Source organism: Castor canadensis, chromosome 14, assembly GCF_047511655.1.
Source record: "Castor canadensis chromosome 14, mCasCan1.hap1v2, whole genome shotgun sequence".
NCBI classification, from domain to species: Eukaryota; Metazoa; Chordata; class Mammalia; order Rodentia; family Castoridae; genus Castor; species Castor canadensis.
Window position 1 is genome coordinate 26,893,462 of NC_133399.1, and position 24,173 is coordinate 26,917,634.

The window sequence follows — 24,173 nt, forward strand, 5'->3', positions numbered from 1 at the left end:
GGTTTACAGACTGATAGAATCTGCGCAGGGGAACAGAAAGTACAGAGGGAGGGTTTGAAGTCAGAGAGCCAGATTTAGACGGAGGTATGAAAAGGCTTGGACATAATGGAATCTCTCCCCATCGTCCCGATTGCTCACAGTAGCTATATGTCCCATAAAAGGTTGGGATCTAAAGACCTGAAAAGGGGCCAGTGACTTTGGTTGTCTAAAAGATAAGTGGGCCAGATTTGAGTGCAAAAGCAGATTAAATTTTTTGGTTTTATGTCTGGGGTCAAACCCAAGGTGTCTAAATTATTGAGGAGGCATCTCAATGGGGAGTCAGACGGCAGAGAAGACGTAGAGGCACCCATTATGAGGGACCCAGTCCTGGAATGGGAGAGGAGGATATTATGTACTGTGGAGCATCCTTGCGCAGCACAAATATGTGAGAAAATGCAAAGTGCATGAGAATCAGCCTTCGCTGAGTTCAGGTGGTTTGCAGGCCAGAGGCTGGCGGCTTGGATTACCTAGGCCTAGGTTTTGTAGGGTCCCGGACCCTGTAAAATCCAAACCCTGTGGAGAAGGGGATCCCTCTACCGTCTGAGCCGCCCAGAGATAGCCCAAAGCAGGGGAAGTGTTCTAAAACCCAGAGACACCGAAGGGAGAGACTGCAAAGGGAGCCCAAGAAGGGTAGATGAACTCACCAAACAATATCCGGTGTTGGATGCGAGCAAGGGCTATTGGGAGGATGAGTCCTGGCCAGTCACGTCCTCAGGGTGGTCGTGGGGTGAGTTGGAATGGGGGGTCCCACCAGGATTAGTGGGGATTCTCCATCCAAGTCATGGCACCAAATGTAAGGAAATATAGGCCCCAAAAGTGACCACGTGGAGAGGAGTGATCTGGCCAAGAGATTCTTTATTGCCAGGTGGGAGAGGGAGAGAGCCAAGAGAACCAAGAGAGAAAAGGAGAGAGGGGCAGGGGCTTAAATACCCCTCAGTGAGACTCGGCATGATCTGATTGGTTAGGATCTTATGGTTCATGCTGATTGGAGGTTGGGGCAGAAGGACGATTCAAGCTAGACTTGAGGCAGGACTGTGACCCTGGGAGGCAGGACCGTGACCCTGGAAAACAGGAGCTTAAGGGTGCAGTAAGAACTGAAACCTATCAGCGCCATATTGCCAACAAGAAATACTTTAGAGAAACAATTTTAAAGGAGGATTTATTTTGGTTCATGGTTTCAGTCCATGTCCCGCTGGCTCCATTGCTTTCAGACCCATGGCAAAACAGAACATCATGGCAGAGGGCACGGAGGAGGAAGGAGATGCTCACTTCGTGACAGAGACAGCAACAGGCAGAGATTGACAGGAAGTGGAAGGGGACAAGACACATCCTTCAGATGCCTCCCCCAGTGACCTACTTCTCTGCCTAGGCCCCACCTCTTAATGTTTCCGCCACCTCCCAAGGATGCTGTCAAATTGTGAACCCCTCGATGGATTAATCCACTGATTAGGTCAGAGCCCTCATGATACAGTCACCTCCCCAAGCCCCGCCTTTGAACACTGCCACATAAGAACCAAGTCTTCAATGCATAAGCCTTCTTGGTGATATCTTTCATATCCAAACCATAACAGTTAGTTTTCTTTTTCCTTTTTTTTTCTGGCGGTTCTGGGCTTGAACTCAGGGTCTACACCTTGAGCCACTCCACCAGCTCTTTTTTGTGATGAATTTGAGATAGGTTCTTGCGGACTATTTGCCTGGGCTGGCTTCAAACCGTGATCCTCCTGATCTCTGCCTCCTGAGTAGCTAGGATTACAAGCGTGAGCTACTACTGGCGCCCCAACACAAACCATAACAATACAACAACAAAAAATAATTTTCAGCCAGTTGCTGCTGGCTCAGACCTGTTAGCCTTAGCTACTTGGGAGGCTATCAGGAGGCTCCCAGTTCAAGGCCAGCCAGGGCAAACTGTTTGAGAGACTCCCATCTCCAAAATAACTAGAGCAAATTGGCTCAAGAGATAGAACACCTGCTTCTCAAGCAGTAAGCCCTGAGTTCAAATCCCAGTCCCAGTAAAAAATAGTATTCTGGTAATATGTATCAGAAAAAAGCAGGGAACAGGTATGTGAGTGGATGCTCTGGATGTTAGACCAGGGTGACAGAAAGTAACACCAGAATAGGGCAAAACTTTGAAATAGAAGTACTCGCTATACACATCCTAGAGTTCATATATTAGCTGTGGACCTGGGTATGACTGACAACTATCTCGGTGAGATGAGTGAAGCTGTACTTGGTGACAGAGTATAGGCAGCGAGGATGAGTTGCCAGAAGGTGGCGAGGCACAGCATGAAGGAACCAACCCTGGGGGCAGGATATTGCCCTGAATTCCTCAGGTATGAGCTAAACGGCTCTCCCTCTCCACCCTGCCTTGAGGTCTCAGAGACACTCTCTTTACAATGGCCTTCAGACTTGGGAGTCCATGATGGCAAAACTCCGTGGTTACATTGCTTTTTATGCCAGGCACAAGTGAGGGGACACTGTCATTGAGATGGGTGCCCTGATTTCACTGTGGGCAATGAGAACCCAGAGTAATGACAACCAGTTGGGTAGCCCTTAACCATCAAAGACAGGGAGCCCCCATCAACTGTCAAGAGCAGGTGGAAAATTCCATCAATCACAATGATTTGGCTTGGCAGAATTCATTGGTGCTGGCAAAATGACCACAATGGCCTGAGGAATGACATCAGTAAACACCCTATTAGAATGGATAAGCAAATCTTGCCCTAAAGGGACAGACACAGGCATTGTGGGCCATGTGGCTCTGTGACAAATGTTCAACTGTGTCCATGAAGCACAAAAGAGAGAGATAGTGCGTGAAGAAATCAACATGGCTGTGTTCTAGTAAAACTGATGCACGGATGACAAGTGCAGGAATTTCAGATGCTCAGGGTTCTTGAGCCTCCTCTGAGAATGAAAGCACAGACAGACCCTAACAGCAGAGGTCGGAAAGATTTTATTTGCAGAGAATTTAGTTGGAGAAAAAAAGAGAAAAACTGCATATTGGAGAATGCAGCGGGACCCGGAAACTGGTGATCCCGTGGGCCAGGGTGGGGAGTGGGGTTTTATAGCCTATTTGCATTGCCTGATGGCAGGAGATGCCTTTCAGATGCAAACAGGCGTTTCCTAGGGAGGTGAAGTGTCTCCTTGACCACTTATCGCCTTTTGGGACCTCCTGCAGTCCGTCCTTCAGTCCTTCAAAACTTTATTTAAAACATGAGTTCAGGGTGAGATGTTTCCCATGAGCCAGACCGTAGTTGCCAGTGTCAGTACTAGTAGCTTGTTTCATCTGTGCAAGGAGTCTCAAGTTCAGTGGACAAACAGCTGTCATGAGTCACCACAGTGGAGAATCACTAGCTCTCCCGCAATTTCCAGACTTTGATACTGTAAAACCTGTGCTGAAGAAAAGGAACTTGGAGAAAAAACTGTGGACTATCATTAAGTTATGTAAATTGTTTTCTGTCTGTGTTGGTCAGCTTTCCACTACTGCAGCAAATACCTGAGACAATCAACTTATGAAGAAAGAGAGTTTATTTTGGTGGGGCTGAAGTTTGAACTCAGATCTGTGCTTGCAAAGCACGCACTCCACCACTTCAGCCATACCTCCAGTCCATTTTGCTCTGGTTATTTTTTTATTTTATTTATATTTTTGGTAGTACTGGGGTTTGAACTCAGGGCCTAGTGCTTCTAGGCAGGAGCTCTACCACGTGAACCACTCTGCCAACCTTTTTTTGTGTTGGGTTTTTTTGAGATACGGTCCTGAGAACTATTTGCTTGGGGCTGGCTTTGAACTGCGATCCTTCTGATTCCTACCTCTGAGTAGCTAGGATTACAGGCGTGAGCCATCAGTGCCTGGCTGCTCTGGTAATTTTGGAGATAAGAGTCAAGGCTGGGCACAAACTGGAGCAATATGTCATCAAATGGAAGTATGTTAGAAGATACTGATCTCAGGCAGCTCCAGTGTGTAAAAGTGAATTGTCTTGTTGGTGCTGGGGCTTGGCTGAGGGATAGAATGCCGGCCTAACATTCATGAGGCCATGGGATCCATCTCCATCACTAAAAAAAAAAAAAAATGAGTTGCATGAATAGTTACCTAGATCTGTCAACACAAATGCATTTCACTGCCTCCTCTGCCTCAACTCATGCCTGTGACTTCCTGGGGTATCCTATGACCCAACTGACAAAAAGTTTGGTTTACAGATGTTATTTCCACCTGAAAATGGAGAGCCAAAGCACTATACTCCTATTGGAAAGTGACCATGGACACAGTAGAAAAGAAAAATCCTCCCAATGAGAGAACTTCCAAAACTGTACTGGGCCAGGCATGGTGATGCATAGTTGTAATCTCAGCTACTCTAGAAGCAGAGGAAGGAGGATCACGAGTGTGAGGCCACTCCAAGAAAAAGGCACCATTGTGGTCCCAATACTGGAAGATGACGTGTTCAGCCTGTATACTGGGGCCTCTTGTTTGACCAGACCAAGGGACAAAAAAGAGGGTAAGAGACAAGAAGGGTGGAGTCTAGCTCCTACTGGAAAATCCATCTGCTTAGAAAAGGCTAATGGAAAACTGTAACTGAAAACAGGCAGGTCAATGGTTTGATTTTTGATTATTTATAGATGGTAATGGGATTTGAACTGAGGGTACTCTGCCATTTGAGCCACGCCCACAACCCCTAAATTTTTTTTAACGTAGAATCTCATTATGTAGCTCAGGCTGACTTTGAGTTTGTGATCCTCCTGCCTCAGCCTCCCAAGTACTGAGATTACAAGTGGGAACCACTGTGGCTAGTGGCAATGAAGGGTTGAGTCACTCCACTAGGTGCAGAACCTAGAGCTGAGACATAGCCTCAAATTCTTCCTCCTTCCCAGTTTCTCTTATGTATTTGTCACATTTACAAAAATAAACGAACAAAAAAAATTATGACACTCTGCTTCTCTAAGTCCTATGGAGAATAGCCAAATGATTTAGTTCAGCTCACCATACAAGTTTCAATGTTCTGTGTGTTGTTTTGATGTGAACTCCATTTCAAGGTCTTTGCTGTGCTATTCTTCTCCCTGCTAGAGGATGGGTTACAGAGAGGGTGGTCTACCTCATAGCCCAGTTCTTAATGTCTACATCTCACTGCCATCACTGCATGGCCTGAAGGTTGGGGCAAGTAAAAGGCGAAACAAACACTTGGGAATTTCTTTCTCTCATTGAGCATTAGGGCACCCCACTCTGAAAGTTGTGCCAGAAACAGACGTCTGTTAACTTTATGTCCACAGGGGAAAATAGAATTACACAAAAAAGGAAGGGAAGGTAGCAAAAAGTGTAGTATTAGCTGCTACTATGAATAATTCTAGCACTGCAAGTATGGCTCAAGTGGCACCTAGCGAGCGCAAAGCCGAGTTCAAACCAGGGTGCCACACACAAAAAAATTGTCTTATAATTCTAACAGGTTCAAGAGAATGGCTGTCCTTAATTTGTTTAGTGCCTCACCCTGGGTTGATTTAGGGCAAGGGGAAATGCTGGTTTGGTGTATCAAAGGAAGTGTTTGGGGACCAGACTTTGGATCAGTTGACTTGAATATGAAATGTGTGCTCTCAAGCATGGTGTTTACTGGTTTAGGGATAATTACCCAGCCCTGGGAGGGGCAGTCAGCCAGCAAGAAGCCCAGGACGTTGTCTGGCAGTATGAACTCATGAGTAAAACATATATAAAGATGAGTAGTTTTTGAAGCCAAGGGAAGGAGGAAGATCAACATGGTAGTGGCCAGGTGTGTTGGTGAATGCCTGTAATTCCTGCACTCAGGAGGCTGAGGCAGGAGGGGGGAAAAATAACAAGAAGAGCTGTAGGGAGTTAGTAGAAGGAACAGGGAAGATACTGGTCCTTCCCTCAAGGTGTCAATGGGTTGACATATGGAGCAGGTGCCTCCAGGGGAAATGAATGCAAATTTTGCCAACTTTCACAACAGCATAGACAGCAGTAACCTCTATCCAACTTTCCCATAGTGGGCATGGGGTATAGATCCATGGGGACACAGAGAACCCCAATATCAAGGTAAGGAAAAGAAAGCTGTTGTGTGTGCGGTTTGTGTCTGAGGAGCGCCAGTCCTTGCATCACTACAGGGGAGGTTCTGATGAACCTGAACTCATCTCCAGCACAGAGCGAAAGATCATCTCCAATGAAGAGGTCTGGGGTGGGGGCTGTCTCATCAGCAGTGAGCTTCTCAGGTCAAGAATGTCCTGTCTGTGACACTGGGATGTCATTTGTTAATAACATCACTAGGGGTCCAGGCCCAAGGATGAGGCCAACTTGCAGTACTGACTTCACCCATGACCCCCAAGTGCTCATCCTCAGGCAACGGGAACAGGTTTCCCAGGGTGGGGTACCTACATGTTTTATTTTACACAATCTGAATGACATCTGAAGCCAGTCTGTGAGCTGTTATAATCCACACAGGGAGTTAAGAATAACGTTCTCTGGTGCTGTTGCCAACGTTAAAGGTATTAACCCACCAAGAGACCCACTCCACAACCCAATCCTCACCCCCCCACACACACACACAATGTGCACAGCTCTTCCACTCAGGATTATGCAGCTGGTTCTGGATCTCCAAGACATTGGCTGGTCTAACAGCCACTGAAAGAGCTATCAAGTGGCTACCACCCCTAAGGCCATATGTGACATAACCCAAGGCTATCCATATGTATAAGTGCATAAATATGGATTACTCAGACTGAAACCTGGGTGGTGCTTTCTGTGGGGCGTACTCGAGGCCACATTAGGAAATGCCAGTGATGGTTCCCAACATAGAGCATGACCATCAGCCATGTTCATAAGAGATGTTACAGGAAATCCCTTTCTCCTCGGGTACAAGGGTTACAGCTCTTCCTACATGGCCATGAAATCAAGTTACCTTACCACAGCTATGTACTCATTATCCTTTCTCCACTCACCTCTTCTTGCAGCCCCCGTTTTATCTGCAGGTATGAGAGTGGACCACTGAGAGCTGCTGTGAGCATTTGTGGACCATGCTGGAAGAGCATGACAAACCAACCAGAGATGAATAGTGCCAAAATAGGATTTGGGCTGTGGGTACAGCTCAGTATTAGGGCATCTGTTCAGTAAAGCCCTAGGTTCAATTCTAGAGAAAATAAGTAAGTACACAGGATGAGCGTACATCCTGAAAGCTCACTTTTGGCCAATGTAGTGCCTTGACTGGAAGGGTGCTACTACTTAGAAAAGGTAGACCCATCATTTCAAGGATGATCAGGGCAGGATCATACATGTTCAAAATAAATCAACACACCACACAGAAGGCCTATCTCTGTGAGCATACAAGCTTTTAGCACGTGGGGATGCAATTCCCATATTCGAATTATTTTTCTCTTGAGTATGAGCAACCATGTTTAAAGGTTGAGGAAAAATATGTAGAAAATGGCCACTCTGCATCTTTCCTTACCTTCAAATAGTTCAGTCTGGACTGTGCGGTCCCATGAGAGTGTCACATTACAATTTTTCCACATCAACAGGGTTTCCCCTAGAAGATTCGGGGAAGTCTCGAAGAGTGAGGGCTTTCCTATTTGTCACATTGTATGGCTCTGGCATGAGTTCTAGCAATGCTGCATGGTGGTCAGATTCCATTGGCTCTCAAAAGGTTCTTAAATTCCAGCAGAATCTTGAGATTAAGGAGATCTTTCACTTCTGTGAAATAAACTGGTAAAATTGAGTGCTGTCCTCCATACCTTACATTCTTGTTTCTTTTTTTCCTTGAGGTGGGGGTTTCGCTAAGTAGCCCAGGCTGGCCTGAAACTCTCCATCCTCCTGCCTCAGGCTCCCAAGTGCTGGGATTATAGGCATGAGCCACCACACCTAATAAGGTTTCTCACCAGTGTAAATTCCAGTGTGTTGATTAAGATGTGAGGAATTCCTGAAGGATTTTCGGCATCCCTCCCAGTCAAAGGGTTTCTGTCTGCTGTGAGTTACTAAATGTTCACTTACTAGGTAAAGCTTATTGTAGGCTTTCTCACATTCTTGATATTTATAGGGCTTCTCCCTATTGTGAATTCTGACATGGTGATACAGGTTTGAGGATGTAGTAAAGGCCTTTCCACACTCCTTACACTTGTACGGCCTCTCCCCTGTGTGCATTCTTACATGCTCAGTTAGGCTTGAAGAAACAGTGAACTCTTTCCCGCAATACTTACATTTATACGGTTTTATTCCAGTGTGAATCCGAATGTGCTTATTAAGGCATGAGGAGTTTCCAAAGAGTTTTCCACATACCTTACATTGAAAGGGCTTCTCCCCTGTGTGAGTCTTTGTATGTTCAGTCAGCAGGTAGCACCTTTTGTAGGCTTTCCCACACTCCCTACACTCATAGGGCTTTTCCCCAGTGTGCGTTCTTATGTGTACGACCAGACAAGAGGAAGTGGTGAAGGTCTTACCGCACTCCCTACATTCGTAGGGCCTCTCCCCGGTATGTGTTCTTACGTGCTCAGTTAGGCTTGAAGAAACAGTGAAGTCCTTCCCACAGTACTTACACTTGTAAGGTTTTATTCCAGTGTGAATTCGAATGTGCTTATTACGGCAGGCAGAACTTCGAAAGAATTTTCCACATACCTTACACTCAAACGGCTTCTCCACCAAATGAGTCTTTAAATGTTCATTCAACAGGTAACACCTTTTGTAGGCTTTCCCACACTCCCTACACTTGTAAGGCTTTTCTCCACTGTGAGTTCTTACATGTTTCCGCAGGTAGGAGGAAGTGTGGAAGGCCTTCCCACAGTCCTTACACTCGTAAGGCTTTTCTCCAGTGTGAGTTCTTACATGTTTCCGCAGGTAGGAGGAGGCATGGAAGGCTTTCCCACAGTCCTTACACTCATAGGGCTTCTCTCCACTATGAATTCTTAAATGTTCAGTTAGGTTTGAAGAAACACTGAAGGCCTTCCCACAGTCCTTGCACACATAGGGCTTCCCTCCAGTGTGTGTCTGGACATGAGTGGCAAGACCTGAGCGCTTGGTGAAGGCTTTTCCACACTCTTTACACTGATAGGGCTTCTCTCCAGTGTGAATTCTGAAATGTTCAGTTAGGCTGGAAGAAGTAGTGAAGGACTTCTTACATTCCTTACACTCATAGAGTTTCTCCCCAGTGTGGGTTCTCATGTGACTGTTAAGATTTGAAGAATATCCAAAGACTTTTCCACAAACCTTACACTCATAGGGTTTCTCCCCAGTGTGGGTTCTCATGTGACTGTTAAGATTTGAAGAATATCCAAAGACTTTTCCACAAACCTTACACTCATAGGCTTTTATGGTATACATCTGAATAGGCACAGCTCCACTTGTGGAATATGGAAAATCTGCAAATTGTGTCAACTCATAGAACTTTTCTCCATTGTGATTTCTCATATGTGCCTGAAAGTAAGATGGGTTAAGGAAGGCACAGTCACTGCAATCAGCGCGTTTGTCCTGCAAGCTCATTATCTGGCAAGACACATCTGGAGTGAGGCTAAAGGATGCTACACACGGGTCTAGCACAGATAGTCTCTGTTCTATAGAGGTTCTCTTCTGCAGAGCAGGAAAGTATTTTCCATACTGATTAGAGTCACAAGTACTCCTTGAATTGTCAGTTTTCATGTGTGTCCTAAAATAGGAGTGCTCTCTAAAGATCTCTCCACACTGTACATAGTCACAGAGGTCTCCAGCATTGTGGCTTCCTGCCTGTGGATGAAGGAATGGAAGAAAAATGGTTAAAGGGTTTTTCAGAACGGATGGATTCCACCTTTCTGAAGACAGAAACACTGTTAGGATTCTTGACGTTTTCATTGCATCTACACGATTCCCACTCCGTGGATTTTGATCAAATTGAATGAAGGGACATTACTGCAAGGATCCTGTGCCATCTAGTCAACCTTGGAATGATTCCTGAATGTTTTCATAAGATTCTTTTAAGAATCTTTGTACCCAATTTTATATGAATGTGTGCTTGTGGGAATTCTGAAGCCTCCAGTTTTGAGCTAGATTATGGTATGCCAAATTCATCACATTAAGAATATGCCTCATGAGACATTTCCCCCAGTAGGGTAAAAGCTGCTTCTCTAAGTATCTCTCATATGTGCTGATTTTCTACAAAAGAATTCCCAATCTGAACGTGGTAAATAAGGAATCTTCCCTCAGTTTCAGGTTGCCAGCACTGTTGCTTCTTTGCCTTAATAAATGGATGAATGATGACACAGTACATTATTTAGAGGCTGATTATGGTTTTAGCATTTCATGGCACTCTTTTTTTTTTTTTCTCTCCTACAAATGTGTGAGGGAGGAAAACAGGGCTGCCTGGCTAAGAGCAGTTCTAAAGATGGTCCTCTAGGCTGATTTTGGCCTCCTGCCCTGGCTGAGGAGAAAAATAACCCCCACAGCCAAATGGGAGAGAGGGCCGATCATGGCACTGTTATAGTTCTTGTCATGTGAATGAAGGAACAATAGTGCCAGAACCTGTGACAGCGCTTTTATGTTAATTGCCTTTAAAAAGTCAGTATCAAGCCAGGGGCTGATGGCTCACGCCTGTAATCCTAGCTACTCAGGAGGCAGAGATCAGGAAGATCGTGGTTTGAAGCCAGCCTGGACAAAAAGCTCATGAGACCCATTCTCAAAAAAACCCATCACAAAAAAGGGTTGGTGGAGTGGGTCAAGGTGTAGCCCTGAGTTCAAGCCCCAGTACAATTTAAAAAAAGAAAAAAAGTCAATGCCTAGTTACACATGTAGAAATGTGTACTTGTGGGAACTTTAAAGGATTAAGCTTCAGGATAGGTTGCAGACACACCACATTCATTATATTCAGAGTATTTCCAGAAACAGTGCTCACTCCTGTGCAAATGCTGCTTAGTTTCCAAAATGGTGTTTGCAATCTTGTCTGAGTGTAGCAAGTAACACCATCCTTTGTTAATCTTACCATTTGTATTCCACTGGACATTTGCTCCCTCAAAATATCTTGCTGGAATGTTGACTCTTTGGTGCTAACTTGCATTTCCCATTCTAAAAACAAACAGAAAAACAAAATTAAGATTCGGAGAAAGAAATGGCACATTGTAGAGTTAAAAATGATAGGGCTCATCTGTATTTGTTTTCCTTTTTCTCCCACAAGGCAAAATAGGCAAAGTATATTTTCTTAAATCAAAAACAGGATTATCTATACAAATAATTACAATGACCATTAAAATGTTACATTTAACAATAAAAACTTCAAAACTTTTATATTTATTTATAAATTAAACCTGGTTTAAAAAAGGGGGGGGATGAGACTTGGGGGTGTAGCTCAGTGGTGGAGCACTTGCCTAGCCGTCATGAGGCCCTGGGTTCCATTCCCAACACTACAAACAAAACAAAACAACAGCAACTACAAATAGAAAAGAAGAAAACAAAGTTTGGACATGTTAAGAAGGTAAAATACCTTGCAAGGGTGAAGTTGTAGGTCATAGTTTTAGACAGTTTATTACAAATTCTTTGAAAATTAAAACTGATGCTGAACAAGAATGTTATCATGGATAAAAAGGAGCAGAGATCTGGACAAAGAGCACAGGACCATAGACTAAAAAAGAAGCTCAGTGGATCATTTTCTGAGAGTACAGGGAAGTCTGAATACACAGAAAATAAGAATATGACAGGTTAAGGATTTCCTGCCTTCTCAGATAAATGGCAGACTGTTCTGTGATCAACCTGCATTAAAAACTTTCATTATACTTCCAAACTTAATGAATAACATATATATAGATATGTGACACCACTCCCACCTTATTAATTTCTTGATCACAGCTAGTCTTCACACACACTCACCTCGGAGGTCTCTGCTCTGCACTGTCCACAGATCCTCTTCCAACCAGGAGATCAGACTGGGTTTGACAGGCTCACGTCCTATACACATGGCAAGATGCAGTCATGGAGGTTCAGGGAAAGAGAGCATAAAACTTGTATAATCAGGAACTGTGCTTCTGAAGGATGCAGGGGAACTGTTATAAAGGGCTAAACAAGCAAATAACACCTCTTCCTGTGCTCTGAAATGATTAGCTATCTCTGAGCCCTGAAACCCAAATTAATCCTTATGTGCACACTAACAAAACAGTAACTTTTGAATCAAATAGAAAATAAAGTTGTTTTAGGGGGAAAAAAAAAACCTATCACAACTATTTGAAAGTTATAAAGCATCAGATTCATCTGTGGCTTGTTAAAACTCATGAGATAAGAGTCTACCTGGACATTTTGACTGGTATGTCAAATGTGAAGACAGGTAGCATACATTTCTAGTGGGGTGATGGCAATGGTGTTCATCTTGGACCACATTTTAGGATCCACATTAGATCAAAACTATGGTAGCAGCCCTTATCTACTGTTTTGCTTTCTACAGGTACAGGTACCAACTCTAGTCCAAAATATTAAACAGAAATTTCCAGAAATAAACAGTTTATGAGGAGCTGATGAAACCTCACTCTATCTACTCATCCAGCCTTGGATGTGCATCTTCCCTTTGCCCATAAATCAATCCACACTGTGTATGCTGTCTGCATGGTAGTCATTTAGTAGTAAACTCATTTATATAGCCTGTCACAATACAGCAATGCTTCTGTTCAAGGAACCTGCATTTTACTTAATGGCTCCAAAGCACAACAGCAGTGATCTGGCAATTCAGATATGCCAAGGGGAGGATGTAAAGTGCTTTGTTTAAGTAAGACTTGAAAGCTCTTATTTTAATGAGGAAATAAGTCATATGCTGAGATTGCTAATAGCTACCGTAAGAAGCTATTAGCTATTAGTTTCTTCAATCTAACAAACTGCAGGGAAGGAAGAAGGAACTCATGCTAGCTTTACTGTCAAACCTCAAAACATTACTTAAGTTGTCAGTACTATCTGCAGATTCAGACCCAGTGGGGGTCTTAGAACATATCCCCCACATATAAAGGGGACTGCTGTGTTAGGGCCTGGGTTTCTATTACCCCACCACCAGCAGTATATTCAGAGTGGGGCTCCCAGCCCCGTAATACACTCAGCACTAATGCCCGTCTCCTCCCTGGGAGGCCACAGGAAGGCCGGCAGTCTTACCGAGGGAAGCCAGGTTCTGGTAGTTCTCCAGCATCACCTCTCTGTACAGGGCTCTGTGAGTCTCATCCAACAAAATCCACTCCTCCTGGGTGAAGTCCACTGCCACATCCTCAAAGGTCACCGGGTCCTGAATCATCACACACATGCCAGCCTGAGTACCAAAAGCAGCATCCCCATGATGTCCACTCACAAGAATGAGGAGCCGTGAATCCCATGCCTGTGCAGGGGCCTGAGGGTCCCACTGTCGACCTCATGGTTCAGTGCTCTCCCTCTACCACATCCAGCTTCCTGCTGATCTGCTCTAGTCGTGGGGTGTTAATGCTCCTTCTGACATGTGAATTAATGTCACTGCAACTAGATCAGAAGCCCTTCTTTCTGATTTCCTTGAGATACACTCCTGAGCACACTGCATATGCTCGGTACCTGCATACTTGCATCCAGTGTTGAATGAACACTCTGAGAAAGGACACTTTGATATTCTTTATCACCTGTCAAAGTACTTGGTGACACAACAAATGTGCACTTGGCACATTAGATTCCTTCCTAATTATTGAGAACCTGGAATGATTTTCAGGTAACACCACACTACTATCAGCAGCTCCCCTCCCTGGGAGATTCGGCTGGCAACTGTCCTGATTGACACTTTCCTGGCTTTGAGAAGGTGTGGAGCCAAATCTGTCTAGAAGGCAATGTGTCCACCTGGTGGAGACAAGGAAGTCATTTGTGGGACACAGTTCTGCATACCTGGTAACAATTTGTCAGGCAGTCAGCCACCATCCTCCCAGCCTTTATCTTTTCTTCAAGAAGGCAGGCTGCGTACCCAGAAAGACCACCTAGAAAAAAAAGGCACAGAACCCAGAGCTGGCCACAGTTCCTACATGTGCATGCCTGGAAATCAGTCCATCTTAGTACGAAATCCCATGGAATCCTGCACCTGAGACAACTCCCACATACACACCACTGCCATGTGATGCCAGAGTGGTCCCGTCTCACCCAGAGCCAGGTAAGGGGATGGGAGCCATGCTGTCCACCTAAAATGTACAGTGGTCTCACTGTGCAGGTTTGGAAGCAAGCTCAGAGAAATGAGCTCTATTTGCTGTGGTGATAAGTTTTATGCAGAAGCTCCTGCAGCACACACATATGGGCTGACATGCACAATGGTATCATGTGGCCTATTTCAGTGTCTCCAAGAATAGCAGCATAGGGTGACTGCTCAGGCCTAACCACTGGAAAGTGCATCCACAGCACACTCTCTGCAAAGGAGCATCAACAGGACAGGGCATGGATCAAATCAATGGCCACCATCCCAGGAGGCTGAGGGGGAAATCCGCCCATATGCTCCCTTCCTCATTGCCAAGGCCACTGCAGGGCAGCTCATGCAGCTCATGGATGGAGGGATTCTCCATTCCTCAAGTGGATCACCAGGAGCCATTCCTGCCAGTCGTCAACAAGCAGTACTTTGTCATCAGTCCTCACACATTAGCTGGCTCCCCATAGATGATACCAGCCAACTGAAAACAGTATGCCCTGTAACTCGGGTATTACTAACACCAGCTGTCATCTGCTGAGGACCAGTGTCTGAATTTGCATTAGGTTTATAGTAATTCAATACCTTCCCAACTATTTGCACATCAGTATTACTATTTAATGCTGAAAAAAACCCTAGTGACTTTTTGTTTTTGTTTTTAGATGAGGTTTGCTCCGTTGGCCAGGCTGGTCTTACACTCCTGGACTCAGAAGTGATCCTACCACCTCAGCCTCCCATGTAGCTGGAGACACAGGCAACACCACCACATCTAGAAAGAGCTAATTCAGATAACACAATTGTTCTGTATCATCTAGTAAGGAAGTGATGAATTAGGATCAGACTGCACATAAGTCGGTCCCTAAACCCTTCTCCTGTGATTGCTGTCATACTCCAGGATGACCAGAAGGAAGTCTAGACCTGCAGTGTCTGATACAGTAGTCAAGAGCTATATGTTATTGGTCATTTCATATGAAGCTAGTATGAGTGAATGGAATTTTAAATTTTGTACTATTTTAATAAATTAAATATGAAAAATTTAATTGATACATCATTTATTTAATTGAAAACTCTTAGGGTTGGGCACAGTAGCACATGCCTATAATCTCAGCACTTGAAAGGCTGAGGGAGGGGGCTCACATGTACAGGTCAGCTTAGGTACATAGGGACATCTGACTCAAAACAAGCAAAAACCAAGCAAGACAAAAATTCTCCTAGAAAATTTGCAACAATTTGGTGATTTTTCAACTGGATAGTTTGATGGCACAAAGAAATACCAAGTACAGTTCATCGAAGTTTCGTGTCCGGTGAATTCTACAGACTCAGTATGAACAAAGAGATGTAAACATGTTTTCTACTCGTTATAGACTGACAGAGTATTTCCAGTATATGCAGCAGAATAAGACCAGAAGTGATCCTACTCTGTCCTTGCTCACAGTGGACACTGAGGTGTTTACTCCATGTATGACTTTCAAATTGCATTTCTATGAGACTGCATGGTCTAGACAGCTGCTAGGCACTGTGAGCACCACATTGAAATTTTTCACTCACAACTCCCTTGAGTTTTTCTTGTTGGAGCCTGGAGCAGCTTTGAGCTTTGAGACTCCTTCTAAGTTTGCAGCTCTGGCTTATTCCTTTATTTTTCTACAAGTAATTGAGTTCTCAGAAGCTGTCAATGGCTATGGTGGGAGGTGAGAGAGAAGTTCTGTCCCTGTGCCAGGCACTGAGCAGAACACTGGGAATTGTATAGAAAATACTGCAGGCCTGAAAGACCCAACACCCCTGTGGGAGAAGATAAGCAATAACCTTCTAATATCAGGCCAGAAGTGCTATCGGAAAAATACCAAGCAGGTGCGGCTAGGAAAAGTAGCTCAGGGCCTGTGCATGCCAGCCAAGTGCTCTGGCAGAGCTACACCCCTAGCCAGACAGCAGGTTCATTTTTTCAGTGAATTTTCCCTTCCTTAAATCAACTGTCCTTCCTAGTTTTCTGTTTCCAGGCATTGATGGGTGAGAGTGAAATTGGCTCCACTGGCACAAACTTTCCTTTCAACTTAGCAATTTAAGAGTGCTACAAGGCTAGTACCTGACTAGCAAGTATGAGGCCCTGAGTTCAAACCCCAGTGCCACAAAAAAAAAAAAAAAAAAAAGTGCTGTAGCTTCAGAGATCTCAGTCCCTACAGTAGCAAATGCTCTGCAATCTCAGCACCTGGGAGGCTGAGGCAGAAGCATCAAGAGTTCAAGGACAGTCTGGGAAGACTCAATAAAAGAGAGAGTTTGAGGCCAGCCGGGGCAACACAATGAGACTACGTCTCACAAAAGTTAATGAGAAAATGTAATCACCAAGAAAAGGCCACTGGAGGATTCTGACTTTGAGAATAAAGGTTCGGTTTACTAAAATGAGGTACAGAATTCACAGTTCTGCTGAGGGCAAGAAAATAGAATTGGTCATTGAAATAGTAAACCATGTGTTTCAACTATAACCTCTAGAGCATATATATACCCGCAAGTTTGTTTATATAAATCAACCATTCACTTCTATTTCTGTCACATTTTTAATTCATATGTAATTTATTAGAGGACTAGGGTGGAGCTTGGTGGTAGAGCACTTGCCTACCATGGGTGAAGAACTGGGTTCCATCTCCAGCACAGCCAGAAAACACACACACACACAATTTAGTACACAGGAAACGGAATGTCCAGGGAGAATATCACCAAATTTGAGGAGATATTAATAGGCACTACGATGGCAGACTGGGTACCTTTCCTACGATGGGGAAGGCTGAGAACTTCCTTTTCATGTTATGTGGAAACACACAGTTGTTTTATTATTGTAAGGGAGTTCAAGTGTTTGTAGAAGGTGCATTTGGATACTGAGTCTCCAAAGCATGGACTGTGCCTGTGACCCAGGTATTGATCTCAGCTTTAAACTAACCCTCAACACCTGCTTTGGTAATGGATTGGATGTTTATAAACATGTGTCTTTTACACTAAACATGTTAAACTTCAGACAGCACATGGGGCACTGGAGAAACAATGCAAAATGAAAAGAACTTGTCTGGACAGGTGTGGTGGTGCAAGCCTGTAATCCTAACACTTGGTAGGTGGAGGCAGGAAGATAACAAATTCCAGGTATCCTGGACTACCTAGTAAGATATTAAAAAAAAAAAAAAGAAGACCCCCCCCCAAAACTCCAAACCACAGGAAATGTCCTACTGGGCCCAGCTGCACAGGGCACACTCGGAACCCTGCCTGTCCTTCGGGGTTTGTATGGGACTTCACTGCACAGGAAGGGTTGATAATAGAACACATGGGGAAACGCAGGAGGGCATGTCCAGACTTCCTGGCTTCTCTGCTCAGTGCTCCTCCTCTAGAGTGTGGGGGAGAAGCCCTCTGCAGTGACCTACTATCAGATAAAAAGCACGTCAGAGAATCTTCATGGCCAGCTCCAAACAGAAAAGTTGGCAAGATCAGTGCCTATGACCTGCCGTTGGAAGGGAGTCATAATACAGGACCCATGGAGAAAATATTCAAAATGTGTGCATCAAGACATCACAGTGACTGAACAAAGTTAAGTGGCCATGTGGAGACAGCAATAAGTCCTCTGGCTGCAGGAAAGTGAGGTTTGTGGTTTTTTTTTTTTTTTGCAGTACTTGGGCTTGAACTCAGGACCTAAACCTTGAGCCACTCCACAAGCTCTTTTTGTGAAGGGTTTTTAGGGAACTATTGGCTTGGGCTGTCTTGGAACTGCAATCCTCCTGATCTCTGTCTCCTGAACAGCTAGGATTCTAGGCGTGAGCCACTGGCACCCAGCTTGAAAGTGAATTTTGCCACTTACCCAAGTTAAGTGTGGAAGCAGATTCTTCCCTAGTTACGTATACCTGGTGTGCCAGTTAGCTTTCTGTCACTGTGACAAATTGACAAATACTTGACGTAATCAATATATATAGAGAATAGGCTCATTCTGGCTCACAGTTTGGGAGATTACAATCCATGATTCCTTGGCCCTGTGATGAGGTAGCACTGTGGCCGGGAGCATGTGGCAGAGCAGATCTGCTCACCTCATGGCGGAAGGTGGTGAGGGGGGAGAAGGGAAGGGACCAGGCCCCTACTATCCCCTTCTAGGGCACACACCCAATAACCTAATGACCCACCCACTAGGTCCTACCTCTTCAAGTTTCCAAAACTCCCTCTCCGGGGATCAAGGTTTTACCAAATGCACCTTTGAGGGACAAACTATTATACCTTGAGCAAAATGAGACCACAAACCAACCAATACCTGTACCTGTGAGATTCTAAGGTGAGCACTTACATAAGCAATGTCTCAATTTCTAATCCAAAAAACCGTGAGATAATAGGTGAGCGCTGTTTTAAACCACTGAATTTGTTGCAATGTCAGGTAGGAAGAGGTAATACAAGCACCTTTAATGAGCTCTAATTCTGACCATGAGAAGGACAAAGTGTCCGTCTGGCTGCTTTAACTTAAAACTATGTTTGTGAGGTTAACAGACAATGTGGCACCTGCATTTTATTTATTCCTTCCATTGACGTTGCCTAGTTCAATAGTGTAAATGTGCCACAAATTACACATTCTTCTCATAATCCACAGTTGGGTTGTTTCTAGTGTAGGGCTTTTGTGATAGTTCGAGTATGAAAAATATTTACCTTCTATCCTGATGTATGTGTGCGCACAGCTGTTACATTATATAGACTACAAAAGTACAAATTTAGTAGATACTGCCAACAACTTTTCAAACTGTTTCTCCAATAAACTACGAATTGGCACAGCTTTATCAGCCTCATCACCTGCTCCACTATGTCCAGCAAGATCACCCCTAAGGAGCAAACCTGGATATTACCAAACACTTGGCTTCCTCAGACCTCTGGCAGCTCTCCACTGACAGGAGAGTTGCCTGGCTCCTTACCTGCGGAATGATTCCATCTCCAGACACGTCAGTGTCTATGAAGAGTGCCACAGGAGTGGTTACACTGGAAATCCCCTCTCAAATAGTGCTGGTGACGGAACTCAGGAATTTCCACGTTATGCAAGCACTCTACCACTGAGCTCCATCCCCAGACCAGCCCATGTTTTTTATTTTTTATTTATTTTTGAGAAAGAATCTTGTTACCTACGTAACATGATGTTACCTACATTTCAGCATGGCCTGGAACTGTATGCAACCCAGGCTGGCCTTGAACTCAGTCCCCATGCCTTAGCCTCTTGAGTGCTGGGATTACAAACGTATGCCACCATGCATGGCTTACACTGTATATTCTTTTGGAGAATTAAGAGGCGTGATTTTGGTAGAAGGATGAACCCCAGGTTCACAAAGCCACATGAAGAGACTTTATTGCCTGTTCTGTTTCTAAACACAAACATTGGCTAAGACTGATAACTAATGTAAGACGATTTTATGGAGAATTCTCTAATGGTCAGCTGATCTCATTAATCCCTTGAATTAATTCCCTGCCTGTCAAATTAAAATACATTCATGTTTCTCCTATTTACTCTTTTTTTTTTTGGTATCTTTTATTGATGGCATTAAGGTTTGAACTCAGGACCTCAAACTTGACAGACAGGTGCTTTACCACTTGAGCCACTCCTTTAGCCTTTTTTGCTTTAGTTTTTGGAGATGGTCTCATGTTCTTGCCCAGGGCCAGTCTCAGACCACAATCCTCCTCTCTACGACCCCCACATAGTTGGGATTACAGTTACTGTTTGAAATGAGGTCTTGTGAACTTTTTGCGGCCTCAAGCCATGATCCTCCCGATCTCTGCCTAGGAGTAGCTAGGATTGCAGGTATGAGCCATTAGGTCTTTTTCTTTTGAGACAGGTTCTCACTATGAAGCCCAGGCTGGCCTCAAAGTCACAATGGTTATAGTACAGAATATTCATAAACAAAAAGATACACCATGTTTTAAGTATGTACAAAGTTAGAAACCATTTGCTTCCTTAACATTTTCCATACATTATATTTATACATGAGGATGACTGGATTTACGATTTTTGGGGGGAAGGGGATAAAAAGTGTACTATCAGCTAGATGTGCTCACTGCATGCTCTGTTGTTTATATGCAAGGCCTGGATAACTGGAAGTGCAGTTGTCAGGCATTTTAATAAACTGGACAACCATTTGTTTCTGCAGGACAAGGCGTCTTTACACAGGAGCAATCAGAATACAGGAAGCAACAAGGGCTCTGCACTGCAAAAAGCCACCTTAACAGCTAACCAGCATCACTCAACTGCTACACAACTGTGCAAAATACTTTCTTATTCGAAAGGAAAGTTGATCTTTAAGAGTGCTGTGTTGATCAGTACATAAGCAAGTATCAAACTTTCCACAACTGGGAGATATAAATGTATGCGTTCCTGATAAAATGCAATTGGAAGCACACAACACTGCCCATAACATTTTTTGGCAGATGATATTTAAAATTCTCTACAGCTATGGGTCACTGGTATGCTTTTTGTAAATGTGGTTTACTCTAACAAAATCAAGGCTATGCATTAACTAAGACACCTGGCTGCCTGACTACTCCAAAAAAGAGTTTGGTAACTAGAGATGGCATAATCTGCAAAGCATGAAGTACTTATTATCTGGCTCTGTTTACACAAAAAATTTTCCAACCTCTGCCGTGGACTCAATCATCTATTAGAGGAAATACAAGAAATGACAGCCTCCTCACCACAAGATGATTCGAATGACTTTAAAAGGATGTGTGAGCTGGGTGTGGTGGCGTGTACCTGTGATCCCAGCACTTGGGAGGCTGAGGCTGGAGAATCATGAGTTCAAGGCCATCCTGGGAGATATGGCAAGACCCTACATCCAAAAAAAAAACCGACAAAAACCCCACCACCAACACCAGCAAAAAAACTCATTCCAGTTAACAAGATGTGTAGCTCTTCAAAATATTAGCATGGGGCTGGGGCATAGCTCAGAGGTACAGCACCTGCCTAGCATGTACAAGGCCCTGGTGTGGATCTGTATCACTGGGGAAAAAAGCTGTGAACAATAGGGACTAATCTAGGCTTAAAGATTAAAAGATGTAAATACAGTAAGAAACTTTTAAATGTATTTTAGCTCCAAGGGCATCCAAAAGCCTACTTTGGAACAATGAGGTTAATTTTAATTTTAGTTTTTTTGCATAACTGGGGTTTGAACTCAGGGTGTTCACCTTGAGGTGAAAGCACTCCACCAGCGCTTTTTTGTGAAGGGTTTTTTCGAGATAGGTTTCATGAACTACTTCCCCAGGCTGGCTTTGAACCATAATCCTCCTGAGTAGCTAGAATTACAGGCATGAGCCACAAGCACCCAGCTATTTTTAGTTTTTACAGAGTAGATATTAGACATTGTTACTGCACATTTTCCTCCCTTCCTCTCTTCCTTTCTTTCAGCAATACTAAGGTTTGAACTTAGGGCTTCACGCTTGCTAGGCAGCTGCTCTACAGCTCAAGCCACTCCTCCAGCCTTGTTTGTTTTCTTAATTGAGGAGAGGTCTTTTTTTTTTTTTTGGTGCTGGGATCAAACCCAGGGCCTTTCGCATGCTAGGCAAGTGCTGTACCACCGAACTACATCCCAGCCCTGTTTTCTTAATTGAAATAACAGTACTGTGGATCTAGTAGAACAATGTCCTTATTTTCAAAACATACATTACTGTGTATTTAATGTTCAAGTATCACATCTACAATTTATTTTCCATTGACTTACTCTGAAAGCGATTACAATAAAATGTATCTGGTGAGATGAGAGAGCATAAAAAATGCTAAAAATGGATGAAGCTACTTCAATGTGTATATATTGTATTTTATGTTCAAATGACCTGTAAGCAATTTAAGATTTTTTCCAAGAAAAATGTAGGGGAAAAATATACTTAGACCAAATACCCTATCAATGGTATATTCAATTATTTTAGTATTGTTGCAAAAAAACCTCCTTTGTTTCACACTGGAGGCCATATTTTGAAACTCTATAGAGATGCATAGGCCTAGAAAGCTCAGATAAACAGAACAGCTAGAATTCATAAATTCTATGGTTTTGTTTAGGAAAAAAAGATGTAGAGTTTACAAATGCGTATATTAACATAGAGAAACATGCCCTCATAGGCACCCAGGTGTGTTAACCTTTATGATATAAAGTTATGAAAAGCTTTTTTTTTTTTTTTTTGCGTACTGGGATTGGAACTCAGGGCCTCACGCTTGTTAGGCAGGCCTCTACCATTTGAGTCACTCTGCCGGCCCGGAAAAGGCCAATTCTTAGCCGAAACAGTCATTTGCCTATGACTGAACTGAGGTTCTTTTGAGTCAATATTGCTTTTATGTCTTTTTTTTTTTTTTTTGCGGTGCTGGGGGCCGAATCCAGGGTGTCGCGTGCCGGGCAAACACTGCACCCTTGAGCAGCACCCCCGACAGTGAACCATTTTCTTCCAGTGCTCACCGGTCCGCGCCGCAATCGCCAGGTCCATGAGGCTGGAGGACACTGGGGACGTCGCCAACGGATCTCCAACCGCGGAAATTCTTTTCCTTTTGGGAAAAAAAATGGCAAAGGCTGCTGTGGGGGATCTTGGAGAGGCCAGGACCGTAGATGAAACACCCCGCGGACGCTCTACAGCGGCCGTCCCGACTCTGTCCCGCCCCGCGCAGACACACCGCCCTAGCGGCCACTCGGACCTGCCGCGGCCGGGGGTACGCGAGCGTGGCAGCCAGGCCTTTCTACCAAGGTTCCTAGGCAGCCCCAGCCATCTCCGTGCATTCTTTAATGACCCCTTCCACCACATCCCCTTCACAAGCAACTCATCCCAACCTGTCCGGTCTCCACACTCCAGAACGCGAAAACAATGCGGGTCGCCGGGAGACGACGTCAGAATGGGCGGGCCTGTTTGTGACGTCACTTCCCCTTCAGCCTCGAGCAGGGAGGGGCGGAACTCCGGAACGCTACGCCTGCGGCCCCAGCTAAGCAGGCCTGGGTTGGGTTGAGCAATTTTTTGCGCCCCGTGTACGTGGAAGGGCCCTGGGTTAGGGCTGGGTCGGGAACCGGAGGAAGAAACAGGCGCCGAGCACAAGGTTGCCGTTTGAGCGCGGCCTCCGGGCGGGGCCTAAGGCGGGTGTGGCCGGGGAATGGACCAGAGGGCAGGTGTGGGATTAGTGCCCAGCTCAGGGGTGTTCATCAAAATGTTCTCTTAGGGTGTAATAGAGGGGGTGAGCTTGTTCAAAGTGCACTGTATGCATGTATGGAATTAGCACAGTGAAACCCTTTTGTATGATTAAAGCATGCTAATTCAAAAATTGTAAAAAGTTAAATATTTTCCACAAGCTCTTGTTCAAGTCCCTAGATCCATTACAGTTCTCTCTTGGTAAATCTACCAGCCCTTGAAATGATCTCTTCTATAACTTAATCCAACTTTTAAGTCCTTACTTCCTTTTACTTGTATGACACCCTCCAAAACCACATTAAGGTTTCTTTACATTTTAAGTCGCATATATATATATATGCATATATATATATATATGCATATATATACGTATATATATATATATATATATAATTTAAAATGAAAACAATCTACACATTATGTTATGTACAATTTATATTTAATTTTGGGGGGGGGTGCTGAGAAATCAAATCCAGGACCCTGCACAGACTAAGCAAGTATTACTCAGCTACATCCCAAGCCTTAATGTTTTAGAAATTTTGAATTTTTTTTCAAGTCTGTATGTATGTGCGTTATTAAATGATTCAGGGTCTCCCATCCTAGATTGCAAAATAGCCCTCACATCAGGAATTCTTCACTTATTTGGTAAGAATTAAAAAGTGGCTCCTGCAATCACATTTGGGATTTTTCAGTGAGTAACCTTTGTGGAGTTAGAAAGGTTTTGTGAGCTTTTTTTTTTGGAGGGGGGTTTGGGGGGGACTGAAGCCAGGGCCTCACACATGCTAAGCAAGTATGTTTTTTTTTTTTTTTTTTTAGTATGGGGTTTGAATTCAGGGCTTCCCACTTGCTAAGCAGGTGCTGTACTACTTGAGCCACTCCACCAGCCCTAAGCAG

The 24,173-nt window shown here is 44.1% G+C and overlaps 1 protein-coding gene and 1 non-coding gene across 2 annotated transcripts; both read right to left on the minus strand.

Annotated features, from left to right (window-relative positions):
* Nucleotides 1-916: 916 nt before the first annotated feature.
* On the minus strand, nucleotides 917-22,975 carry LOC109687769 (uncharacterized). The gene is given in 8 exon segments (XM_074054148.1): nucleotides 917-8,055; nucleotides 8,057-9,739; nucleotides 10,968-11,050; nucleotides 11,849-11,926; nucleotides 13,109-13,259; nucleotides 13,853-13,941; nucleotides 22,565-22,650; nucleotides 22,931-22,975. Coding segments are annotated over 7 exon segments (2,151 nt in total). The 5' UTR covers nucleotides 22,593-22,650; nucleotides 22,931-22,975; the 3' UTR covers nucleotides 917-8,016.
* Nucleotides 10,323-10,452, minus strand: LOC141417150 (small Cajal body-specific RNA 20). Its single transcript, XR_012441753.1, has one exon.
* Nucleotides 22,976-24,173: the final 1,198 nt, after the last annotated feature.